Consider the following 12,700-nt stretch of genomic DNA (forward strand, 5'->3'; position numbering starts at 1 on the left):
TGATCTATCCCTTCAGCACAAATAGAAAGCAGCATTACTGTTTCTGCTGCTTTATGTCAAAGAGTTTCTAAACCCCTTTTTAGCTTGTAAACCCTCACCTTGTCATTCTCCAGAGCAGGAACTCAACGGCCCCCATGGCACTTACCAGGCATTCCCACATTCCAGTGAGTGAAGCTGACGGGATCTCCACTAGCCCACCTGAATGTCCCCTGTTCTTCCACATCTGAAAGACCAATCCAGAAGTATTTTTCTGGTTTGAATCCAATTATGGAGGTCAGAAAAGCTTGTTCATATCTGTGAAGAGTAAGCACCAAACTGTTGTATCACATTTTATCACAATATATTAATTTCTTCAAACAGTTCATGGTAGCAAATCTGGTAAATTTAAGGTGATTTTTCAATACGTATGAAATGAAGCAAGGGTAATTATCTTCTTTAGTTCTGATTATAAATAAAAAATAATTTTTCCTTATATTTTGCCAATGCAAATTATCTCTAGAATTTAGGATGTTTCTATTCACCTTTTTTCACTGTGCAATGAACACAAGTCAAAAAATACTTAAGGTAATGTGTATATATTTCTCATTCTGTATAAATAAGAGCTACAGTATTTTGCTGAGCTTTATGATAAGTTCTAGATCTTTAAATCTTGTTACTGTGGGGAAAAAAAATCTACTTTTATTCTAAAATTCTTCCAGATCTGGCTGTTGCAAAGAAAGAAATAAAAGGCTGAAAAGCTTGAATCCAAGAGAAATCAATAGTTCCATGTTTAGCTGTTTATTTTAGTTCAAAAAGTTTTAAAACAATCTGTCAATCTGGGGTTGTTGTGCAGGTGACCCAATTTTTTCATTCCCACAGGCAACAACAGTGTAAGTGTGGTAGCAATAGCCTGAATGTTTGTATTGATAGCCTAAAAGCCCCTGACCAGCCTAAGCTGATGAAGTAGCCCCCTACTTCATCAGCTCTACCTTAAATTTTTCTCAAAAAGAGTGGTGTCACACTGAATAGACAATATGAATAACTGCTAAGAAGAAACTTCTTTTTAACACTTCCACCCTGGTTCCACACATTAGAGAAGAATTACGTTTCCATACCTGTCTCTTACAGTAGCCAGGTAACCTTTGTTTTCTTCACAAACTTTTTTTGCATCTGAAAATGTTGTTGGCAGCTGCACCAAAGAGTAGCAGTAAAAGCCATGCTTCATCCAGCCCTGTCAGTGCAGAAGCAGAGATGTGCAGAGAAGCTGTCAGATTGCATGGCTTTGTCCACTTCCAAAAGTGACACTAGTACCACACCCCAGGTCAAAACTGATCCCAAAGGCCATGAAAGGAACCAAGAGGATAATCAAACATAGCTTTTGTGACCAGCACTCCATGTCTTGTCCCTTGATACAGAACACACCAGGGTCTTTGCAAAGAGTGAGCAGAGGTTATGCCTTGGGTCTGGCAGCCACAGCCACTTTGCAGCTCCCTGTGTAAAGCTTGCTCTGCCTCCTCAGTGCATAAGGAGCTGTTACAAGAGTTTACATCCTGCAAAACAGTCAGCTCAAATATTCCTGATTCCTGTGGCAGACTGGTAGAATTGAGGAGACATGCAATGTTGACATGTGTGTTACACCCTGGAAAGATTGCTCTGCAGAGAGTGGCTTTTATGGGCGCAGTTATCAGTGCTGCAGTAGAAGAGAGCTGAGTGAAATACACTTGTAAGGGAATAAAAAAAAGTCAATCTACATTTCAGTTAAATAAAGCAAAAGTTTCCTTATCTGTCTAAGAAGTATCAATACATATGAAATTAACAGTTTTCTAGGCTCCACCAAGAACAGTCAAAATAATTTACTTCTGTCATAGTTATTGTCATGGGTGTGAAAGTAATATACAATCATCTTTTGCTGCTTTTGTTTTACACTTACTTTCCGGCAGCCTGGGTAAGAAACTTCAGCTTCCCCTGGTTCTTCAGCCAAGGGTTTCCTTTTACAGATGTAGCCAGATTTCATATCACAAGCACTGTCAGCCCAGGCTCCATCCTAAGTATTGTAAGAAGAAACCACAAAGAGAAGTGAAAGCTAGTAACAATTCAGGTCCAACAAGAATATCCATCCTCAGAAAGAACCCTTCTATCTTCCTAAGACTGAGACTGTTTCATCTTTCTTCCTTGCCTTGGTTTTCTCTCCAAACTCCCAAATACATAGAGTAAGGGCCACATTCTCTCAGAGGTGTGAGAATGTATCTATTAGAGATTCAGGGACTGATGAGAGAGGGAAAGAAACATTAGGTTCCCCTCTGTTCTCACCAGCATAGCATCTATTATGGTCATATAACCAGATAACTAGGAAGGAAATGCTTGATAAACCAAACATAAAATATGAAAAAATGTCTTGTGTAAGTGTTTCTCCACAACATTACCCCTCTCTTTTTATAAGTAGAAAACAAAATAAAATATGGGTTTGTGTGCCTCCAAAGTAACTCTAAAACCCATGTATTTTAGTAGTTTTAGAGAAAAAATGAGAAAGTCCATGCTCCAAGAGTCTATTCCTCTTTGATCAGTCATGTTCCCTGTGGATGATGAGTGATTTCAACCAATTTCAGATGGGAATTGTCTCAGAGAAGACAAAGTGTCCATGCAGTGCACTGCTTCTGGTGCATCACACAGCTTCTTAAATCTGGTCTCGAGTATCCCTCCACAGTAAGATATCCAGATATCCTAAATCAAACCAAGTTCATAATTTTGTTTGGTTTTTTTTTTAAATCATGAACATTTTCATTTTAGGAGGCAAAAGGCCAGAAGAAAGTATGAGAGTGGGGAAGGGATTTTTACCTCTCCCTTCATAAGGACACAGTCTGCCTTATTCCAAGTGTGGGTTGGCTCTCCATGGTGCCATTTGGTAAAAGTCACAGGTGTGCCATCACTCCATTCAAAGTACATTTGAATCCTGAAGTCATTTAGACCTATCCAGAGTTCATCATCTGGCTCTGGGAACACAAAGTTAATTTTAGGTATGGATATATCTTATAATGGAATAATTACATCTCACACCCACTTTTGACTGAAGACCTTAAGAAAAAAAATAAGACCGTGGTTACAATGATTAAAGGATTAATAGCAACAGCATAATCCCAGATTAAAAAAAAAAAAAGAAAGTAATCTTCATGAATACTCACTGTACCCGAGCTGTGACACTGTAAAACTGTACTCTTCAATATTATGAATGCTCGCCAGCTCTCCATCCTCTTTCCTACAGGAAGACTGGGCTTCTTTCCATATTTTCGGTGTTCTATAAATTCTGTAGCAATGACCTGCATAGGCCACCCATTCCCTGGGGCATTTAAAATGCTTTGAATCACCTAAAAGAATTATGTTAATATTGAGAAGTTCTAGTCAGTGTTTTCTTCACATCTAAAATAAAATTACCTGTGTCAATATGAATTTGAAATATTGGAGCACACACTGAAAGAGCAGAGGAGCCAAAGTCTGAGGGTACAAAGATTAGAAACAAATTTTTCCCTCCTATTTGTGCTTGGAGCTCCCAAAAAACTGTTTTACGGGATTAAGTAAATACTGGGTAATTTGGCATGTAAGTGTACAGGGCACAACTCCACATTGAATCCCCCTCAGTGAGGCTCAGGGTACAGCCAAGTTCTACAGAAAAGAGCCTCTTTTCCTACTCAGGGACTCTATCTTGGTGAATTTTGTAGCTTTTTATATTTTTTTCTCTGGAAACAGCAGGTGCTTAGGAGCCAGTTGGAGCTCTCACACCGCCCAAACCATATATCAGAGAGTCCAGACACAACCATGTTATACCAGAAATGTTATACCAGGATTCCAGCTGCACAGAAATGCCACACACTTTGTTCAACACTGATTTCTTGGCATGAATTCAGCATGGCCAGCCCATTTTCCATTGCTTGAAAAGTTCCCATGCTCTGCACCCCCAGAGCAAACTGAAGAGGGGAGGATGTGTGGAGGATGTGTTCCCAGAATTGGTGTGTGGCCAGCTGCTTTGTCTGATGTTCCCTAGACATGGTTTGGACCTGGGCAAATTGCATTCCCCTGAGGAACATCCAGGCATGGTTTGAAGGTTAGCGGGGTCCAAAACCTGTTCAAGTGAGCTGCCTGGATACAGCCAGAAAGTACAGGATATGTGTGCTCCCCTGAGCTGTATAATCTCATATACTCAGATATGTTAGGGAAGGGAGGTACTGTGAAGTCAGTTACATGCTGGGAATTCCCAGTTAAGCAACTGCACACCTATTTCTTCACCTATTAAGCAACTGCACACCTATTTCTTCACAAAGCTAAGACCTAGTCTGTCTCAAGTAAGAAGAGAACTCAACAGGGGAAAGGTTCCAGAGGCATAGTCTGATTTTTTTTTCTTTCAGAATAGAACAAAAAGGGTCACATGGAGGAGGGGAGCATGAACTCTGGCTCACATCTTTTAGCAGGACCTATGTTTAGAGTATATATCAGAGCAGAGGATATTTATCAGTATTTCATGATCTGGATAACATGGCTAAACACCTAATCCTGCCTTTTTCAGTACCCTGGGTTCTTTTCCAAATGATGAACAACATTTAGACATCATCTTTAAAATGAGCCAGAAAATTAAAATCATCTCAATATTTGACCCAGGTTAACAAGTGTAAGCCTTTTGTTTTGACAATATTTTGCCTTTTCATGTATGATATCCTCCCAATATTTCTCACTGACTGTAAAAGCAGCCTTAGCTTTTGACCAGTGTACCTGAGGCAATGGTGAAAGAATCCAAGGAGGTGTTTCTCTTTTGGCAGATATATCCCAGTTTCCGGTCACACACCTGGTTTTCCCATTTGCCATTCCTACCTTGGAAGGTCCCACATATTTTTCCAGATTCCACTGAGGGATTTCCTTTAAAAAAAAAGCAACAGAATGCCTCTGTTAACAGTGAAAATTTTCACCTCTTCACAGGAGTGAACGTGCAAGACCTTTGTAGCTGCAAAGCCACAGGGGTGTTATTTGTAAGAGTGATAAATCCCAAGAGGTGTGACAAGGGAGCATCACTGTGATGGGGAGGGGAGAGGAGGAGAGAGAAGGGGAGGAAATTTTGGCCCAGGTGTTGATCATCATTTAAGAAAAGTGCACTTACCTGGGGCCCAGTTGAGGTATCTGAAAGGACTTCCCCCATTCCACTTCCAGCCACTGTCAAGTGCATCATAGAGACCAATCCAGAGCTTTGCACTAATGCCCAGGTCACTAGTGAGCCCTAAATGGCCAAAAAAAATCAGTCATGTACTAAATGACTCTCATTTTTAAAATTATTCAATAAAACTGGAAATAATATTTTAAAGCATGAGGGATATATTTTTTAGTATAAATTGGATTATTTCCATTATTTTATTGCAGTGTTTCATGAGAAAGGGAAAACTCTTTTAAAAATGTCACTGAGACATATTTTTATAGGATAAATATAAATTTCTATGTTAAAGCCTTGTATCTGACCTACATTTTAAATAGTGCTTTTTTTTTTTTGCCTTTTTTTTTTTTTTTTTTGTGGGTATTTTTACTTTACCTAATAAATACATTTCTTCACGAAGGTCTGTGATGCTCAATAATTCTGCATCCTGCTGCTGGCAGCTTTTTCTTGCTTGGTGCCATGTCAAAAGTGACTCTGAGTTTATCTGATAGCGTGTTTCTGTCACAGGATTTGTTTTCCAAAATTTATTGTGGGTGGTGTCTATAAAAGATGATACCAGCAATTTGACAAGATAATCATGTTTACTAACCCAGAAAATAAATCTTTGACACAGACTAAAACTATATAACTTTGTGTTTTGATAATTTTAAGTAGCTTTTGCCTCACATCTATATATACTTTGTCCATTCAGTATTAAAATTATTTCAAACACATAAGGAATTATTTATCCTCACAAACCTAATTTTTCTACATTGACCCTGTTCCTTTTTATTTATGCAACTCACCTATTTCTCTCACATTTCAGTGCACATTAACCCACTCACTGATAAATTCCACCTCCACAAGTATTTCTCACTTTGCCATATAGAAGTTTTGGTCTCCACACCCATTTCTTACCTTCAGATCCCTCTAATGCTCTACCAGACCACCCAATAAAACAGAAATTGTCATTTCCACACAATCACATGTGAAGTGGGAATGAAGGGACAGGGAATTTGTGTATGGAAGCACTGAAGGTAGGTGAAGGTCACTGCCTTTAGTGTGTCCTGCACCCTTCTCTTCACTAAAGCCTTCCTGTTCTCTCCTTCATCCTACACAACAGTCTCCTGATAAATCTCACCTTCCTCATTCCACTGCACTTCCTTTTGTCTTGAAACCCAGTCCTAGGGGTTTCCTCTTCCTTTATCCCTCAGTCCCAGTCCCCACCCTCAGAATACTCCCAGCAAGCACCAGTCCTGGGGACACTGCAGGACAGTGGGAGTGCAGAGCAGATGCCTCATGTCCTTGTTGCACAGCTCACCAGTGAACTAGGCGAGCCAGAATTCAGCTTGCTGTCCAATGCTCCTTCCACATCCCAAGAGCATCTTGACCATGACAGTGGATGACACATTTGCTTAACAGCTTCCCTGAGATTTTTTTGTAAATAAGTTACCTTTTTGCGGGCAGTTTCCAAACAACTGGTCTTCATCAAAATCTGGAGAAGTTGCGCACCAGAGAGAGTCTGCATCATCCCTCCAAGGGATGCATTCAGCATACCATTTCCCCTGGTGCTTAAAAGGGAACACACAGGGTGCACCAAAGGCATTTCCTCCCAGGGTATAGATATCTATGGAGAGAAGCAGAGATCAATACTCAACAGTCAGCTGGCATCAGATGTTCACCACAGGGACACCCATAGCCAGTTTTCCATGGACAAAACTGACAACACACCAGTGCTTTGTTACCCCAAACCTCTAAAGGGCTGTTGTGCCAATCAGATATGACTATGGCAAAATATTCAGAACTTAGACTCTCAAACACTTAAATGGGCCTCAAACTAATTTCTGTTTAACTTTGTCATGCCATTGCTTTCTGGACTAATGTGTCAGAGGTCCCTGTGACTCAGCTTTTCCCATGACATGCATACTTCTCTCCTTAGGTAATATAAACATTCTCTTTCCCCGCCCACATCGTTGAAAAAACTTGGAAAGGAGATATCACAACATTTTTATTAGTCTTCATCAGAAGAAGCTGTATCTTAAATTTGCAAGGACTCTGCTAGGAAGTGACCCTCCCATCACTCTCTACTCTAATTTGCTGCTGTCTGTACAAAATTATGACAAGCTTCATTCCTGTGCAACAGCTGTAGCATACAACAAAAAATTATTCTATTGTTATTTAAATTCCCAACATACCAGTGTCACAACAGAAAGGACATTGATTACTTGATCCTGAATGCCCCCTCTACATAACCCAAGAGCCATAAAATTGTAGGAAAAGGAGATCTTACTCCCTAGGGGTCTTTTTCCAGGATGATAAAACATTGCATCCTAAACCATTATGTACTATTTTTCCTTTTGCTTTTTCTACTTTTTTTTTACTAGGCCTGAGAAACACTAGGTAAATAATGTTAACTGTGAATTCCATCTATCTAAACTAGAAATTCACTTCTTAGAGATTATTGGTGGTCAAACCAAATAAAAGCAACAATAAAAACTAAATATAATACAATAATCTCTTCTACAAGTTGATCAGACATATTTTAAAGCAGTCATAGGTTTTCTTTTGCTGTTGTTGTACAAACAGAATTCCCATTCTTCCTTAAGTTTGCATCATGGGCCTTTGTAATTTTATTCTATCATTTGAAAGAATTGTTCTCTACAAGGTATGCAGAAATGTATACAGCTATATTTGCTGAAAAGTGTACAGATATATTCACCTTTCATTCCTGCATCCTATTTATAATTAGCTCCTCTGCTGATGCCACCCTAAGAAAATGGTTGCTGCCTGTCAGGCAGCAGTGGCATGCTTTGTAGGAAGGGGCAGACAAGTTACCAAGAAACAGAGATGGAATTTCAGTACTCACCCTCATAGCGCTGAGAGCACACACTGTCTACACTTCCATGGATTTTCCACCTGCTCCCTTTGCTGGATATTTTGGACAACCTCATTTTCTTCCCCTTCCCCTTGCCATAGTTGAGAAATAAATCCTTGCCATGGGTTGCAATTGTGTCATTTCTGCATTCCCACCACTGGAGTTCGCTTGTCCTGTTGCAGGGTTCCAAGGTGACGGCAGCCTCGTCGTCCTTGGCCAGCACTCCCAGGCACAGCTTGAGTGCCATGCTCAGCAGCTGCGTGGGAGAGACCCACCTGAACTTCTGAAACTCATCATGCTCATCACAAGTGGTGGTTATGACTGAGCTGGAGTTCTGAGCTTGGGCACAGAGCTTGTTATCTTCATTATAGATTGAAAATATTCCACTACCTATAAAATTAAATGATAATGCAAACATTTGAGGAGAGGTTTCTTAGGAGATAAAGGTAATTAGTTGCTGTGTGACAGTCTGCTACCCAAAAAAACCCAAAAGCCAAACACCAAAACCAAAAAATAAAATCCAAACCAACCCAACCAACCAACCAAAAAAACCAAACCAAAAAAAAACCCCCGCAGAATAGCATATGTAGTTCATAGAGAGATAAATCAAGGGAAGTTAATCATTGGTATGAAAGATATTTATGAAAATATTCTTAAAATGAAAAAACGCAAGAGCTGAAAATAGAGCTCTTTCAAGAGAAATTGCTCTTCTTCATATCCCTCCTGAAATCACAGTGGTCTCAAAAAGCATGTCAAGAATTGCCTTCATTACATTTCATAATTTCTTCCAAGTTCCACAATATCATATTTAAATGGGCTTTAATTCTGCAAGTAAGAGTATTTTTTGCTTTAGAGCTATTAAAAATACTCAAAATTGAAAAATTTTTATATTTGGCCCAGAAAAACACTGCAGTTTTCTGCTCACCAAGAAACTGGTGTATTTTTAATTTTTGGTTAATTATCTTGTAAATTTTTTAGTAGCTGTGCAAAAATTCATTTCTTCCCAGAGTTTTATTCGTAGGTTTCTCAGGAGGGAAGCCACAACTTGCAGCATCATCAGTTCTAAGAACAGTTAAACTACGCCAATATCCTAAGTGTTATTAATAGCTACATTTGTAAATAGAAATGTGAGACACTGGACATTAGGGGTTTTTTTCTTAAGATCAGCTTCAACAAAAAGCCTCCTCCAAATCCTCACTCTTTTTGCATCTCAGCTTGCATCCCTTTGCTCCCTTCTAGGTGACAGACAACACCACCCAACCCACTCAGCAGTGTATTGACTTTTACCCAAGGTTTCTTGCCAAGGCCAGAGTGCTTAACTGGGCCTTCATAACCCTCCCATCCCAAAGCTGACAGGGAATGGTTGAACAGCCTTGGTATTGTTGATCTGAAAGGCTATAGACCAGAACAAGCCAGATAATATTTTCCCTGACAGAGCTCTGTGGCTGCAGTGGTTCTTGGGCAGGTTAGCAGAGGATGGGTTAGAGCTGGCTTGGTCTCACCCAAAAGCATGCCCAAAGAAATTGCCTGTGGTGGATTAGATCCATGGTGCATTGGATAGTCCCTGCTGCCATTCAAGCAGTAGTACTGGACTTCCAGAGCTCTCTAGCTGGGAACTTGCCATGGAAAAACACAGTGTCATTTCTTTTTCCTCTCAGCAGTAGGAGGGTGTGAAATCTAATGGACAGGGGGGATTTTAAAGTCCTTCCTAAAGCTCTCAGCTGGGAAACGAGTTTTCAATATGCACAGATCAGTATGCTATGGTCTATTTGAGCTGCCAGGAAACTCAAAGCACACATCAGCCAGTAGTTCTGTGCATGCTGAGTTCACTGCTCTGTACTGAACTCTTCTAGCCTCCGATGGAGTAAAGTGAAATCAGATTTTGTCTGCTTTCTCAAGAATCAGCTCTGCCAAGGTTATGGCCTCATCATACACCACATTGAAACCTGGGCTAGGGAAAGAGAATGCCTATGCAGATATCACCAAACTTCAAGCTGAACATAACATTTTCAAATCATATGCTGTGACTAGATCTAAATTCACTGCCCACTAAGGGAGATAACTAGAACACACGTTAAAGAACTTGAAAACCTCCACACTAAGAAGAGGACAAAGACTTACCAGACATTTGAAGTGATGTACTAATGGAGAGAAGAAAAATCAGGGGCAAGTAGAGAGACATGGCAAATATTTCACTCCTTTCTTCACTTCACCTCCTATTGATCCTAAAGACCAAATCAGTGCCTTGCAAGAAAACCCCACTGCACTGAAGAGGATTAACAAACCCTTTTTAAGAACCAACAGATACAGGGAAGTTCTGAGCTTCAAATAAGGAACTGTGTCATGTCACATGAGTAATTTTGAAATAATACATTAATGAGTAAACTTTGCTTCCTAAGCTATTTTTTCTACTGTATAAAAGTTTGCCATGGAAATATAAGATCTTACAGGTAAGATTTTAGTGTGGATATTTTAAGGCATACCTTATAACTCAGAATCATTATTTTTACCAAAAGGTGAGATTACTGTCTCATTTGCAGAAATAAATAAAATAAGTAAAAAAGAAGAGAAGGGTTTGTCTGTATCAACACATGATGAAAAAAGCCAGAGTGCACTGCAGTATTGTGAAAAATCTGCTGGGACACCACACAAATGAAACAACTATGACCTTGAAGTCAGAGAGAAACAGAATTTTTCGTGCCTGAAATTCCACAGAAAAGAAAAGAAAAAATCTGTAGAAAGTCAGATCTGTATTCTTCAGGAGTCACCTATTCTTTCCTTTGCTCCATTCTTAGCTATATGTAGGAATAATTACCCAACCGACAGCAACAGCTGAAATAAATGAGGAAAGAAAATACACAATTCTAGGAAGAAAAGAACCTGTACCTGGAAAATACTGGATTTTCAATTATTGCTATTGAGGAAAACTAAACTGATGAGGAATACTGCCTCATTTTTCTTGCCACTGGTCTGTGAAAGTTTGCACCCCATAAAGTGTACACCATACAGGCATTCTGACAAATTCAGATGTTTCCTTTTATAAAGTTTTCTCCACGATAGCTTAAAGAGCTCAAAAATCTTAGAGCACAGGGACAAGAAAAGGGACTCTGGTGGAAGCTTTGCATCAATTTTTGCACATGGACTTGGAAAATTTTCATTTTCCGTACCTCCAGGAGAGGCTGCTGTGGCAAACCTTCCCCAATATTGCATCTGCAGCAAAATTGCTGCTGTTGCAGGTAGTGAAAACCCTGGACACCCACATGAAGTTGTGGGATTTTGCTTCTCTGACTCAGATGTAGATGAACAACTGGGTCTGATAATGTATGCAGGGAATTGGAGTAGAACAAAGCCACAGCAGTGAGGGAGAATGGTGGGACCTCAAGGCCAGCAGACACAACTGAGCAAAGCCATGTAAAGAAGGGAGCCTGAAAAGGACTCTGAGACCTGAGCAAAGAGGAAGAAATGAGGGCTGAGCACCAGAATCCAATTACTCACTAAGTTATGATCCATATGTAAGGATGGCTGCAGTCAAGCATTCTCGTACTCCCCAACCCCAGAGTGTTTGAACACACAACCTCAATTTTCCAGCTTTCCTTCCTTCCTTGGTCAGGAGCAAGACAATTGCGTCTTGTTCTGCTGTATAAAACATCTCAGAATATCCAAATCTACTAGGCCTTAACAAGGATAATTACAACAGAGAAAAGGAAACTGGTTCTGTTCTGAACAAGAACCAGTGGTTGTTGAGGGACTGGTATCGATAATCTGTTGAGAGAGGCTAAACAAGAGTAAAACATACTAAAGTCAGCTTCACCTCAGTGTTTGTGTGTTTGAGCAGATTGCATCACAGCCCCCAAAGCGGGAAAGAAAAGCAGAGGGCTGGGAAGATGTGCTCCAGGATCTGCCATTTGGCAAGGCACAGCCTGACGTTTGAAAAGTGGCGAGGAACAAAAGCTGCTGGGCTTTGTGTTGAGTCAGCATTGTTCCTCTGGCAATCTCTGCTCCCGGGCAGGAAGTTACACTCACAGTGTGCAGATTTACCACCTTTCTTCTAAAGTCCAAACTTTTTCAGAGAAAAGGGGAAATGAGAATTAAACACAAGCGCATCAAGAAACACAGCAATGTGAAGAGAGAAAACCTTACACACTATTGAATATTGCCATCACGTCATTCCTCAGGTGCTCGCAGAAATGGATGGGTGAGGCCATCTGGATTCAACTGGAAGCTTCCCTACATTCATTTAAAAAAACCCCACTTAAATTAAAATAAGAAAGTATTTTTGTGATCATTTAGCCTGCTATAACTTGATATAAGATTTCAATCCAAAATCCCCACACATAGGACAATCACAGTTTCCAAGCTATAAACATTTATTTCTTTAAAAAAAAAAAAAAAAAAAAACCACTCTAAACATCAGTAGGAACATTCTAGCTTAAAAAAAATTAAAAAAAAGGGGAACAACCTTTCAATTTTTTCTATTTTCATGTTACATAATGAATTTTTTTTTCTGTTCATTTTTCTAAACCACCTGATCAAATGTAAGAAATCTTGGCAGCATCAGAGGAGTACAGATGTAAACTAATCGGGATGCATTAAAACATTTATTTGCTTTTCTGTTTATATTCCCTTGTTCATACTATTCATCATCTTGTTTTTCAAGGAATTATTTTCCTTGTTTTTAC

The 12,700-nt window shown here is 39.6% G+C and overlaps 1 protein-coding gene across 2 annotated transcripts in view; it reads right to left on the reverse strand.

The window, feature by feature from the left end:
* The window catches only part of LOC103812786 (macrophage mannose receptor 1-like), a 32,379-nt gene extending 22,056 nt beyond the window's left edge, over positions 1 to 10,323 (reverse strand). The window contains exons 1-11 of one of the 2 annotated variants that reach the window (XM_009085910.4): positions 10,143 to 10,323; positions 8,013 to 8,411; positions 6,600 to 6,773; positions 5,543 to 5,707; positions 5,120 to 5,236; positions 4,738 to 4,881; positions 3,159 to 3,341; positions 2,815 to 2,969; positions 1,910 to 2,023; positions 1,095 to 1,210; positions 146 to 294 (exon numbers count right to left, since the gene is read on the reverse strand). In XM_009085910.4, the coding sequence (XP_009084158.2) occupies positions 146 to 294; positions 1,095 to 1,210; positions 1,910 to 2,023; positions 2,815 to 2,969; positions 3,159 to 3,341; positions 4,738 to 4,881; positions 5,120 to 5,236; positions 5,543 to 5,707; positions 6,600 to 6,773; positions 8,013 to 8,411; positions 10,143 to 10,203 (1,777 nt within the window). In that variant the 5' untranslated portion in view covers positions 10,204 to 10,323. Of the gene's footprint in view, positions 1 to 145; positions 295 to 1,094; positions 1,211 to 1,909; positions 2,024 to 2,814; positions 2,970 to 3,158; positions 3,342 to 4,737; positions 4,882 to 5,119; positions 5,237 to 5,542; positions 5,708 to 6,599; positions 6,774 to 8,012; positions 8,412 to 10,138 lie in introns of both variants that reach the window. The other variant, XM_050971819.1, reaches the window with a different exon arrangement.
* Between the last annotated feature and the right edge of the window lie 2,377 nt (positions 10,324 to 12,700).

Source organism: Serinus canaria, chromosome 2 (assembly GCF_022539315.1).
Source record: "Serinus canaria isolate serCan28SL12 chromosome 2, serCan2020, whole genome shotgun sequence".
Lineage (NCBI taxonomy): Eukaryota > Metazoa > Chordata > Aves > Passeriformes > Fringillidae > Serinus > Serinus canaria.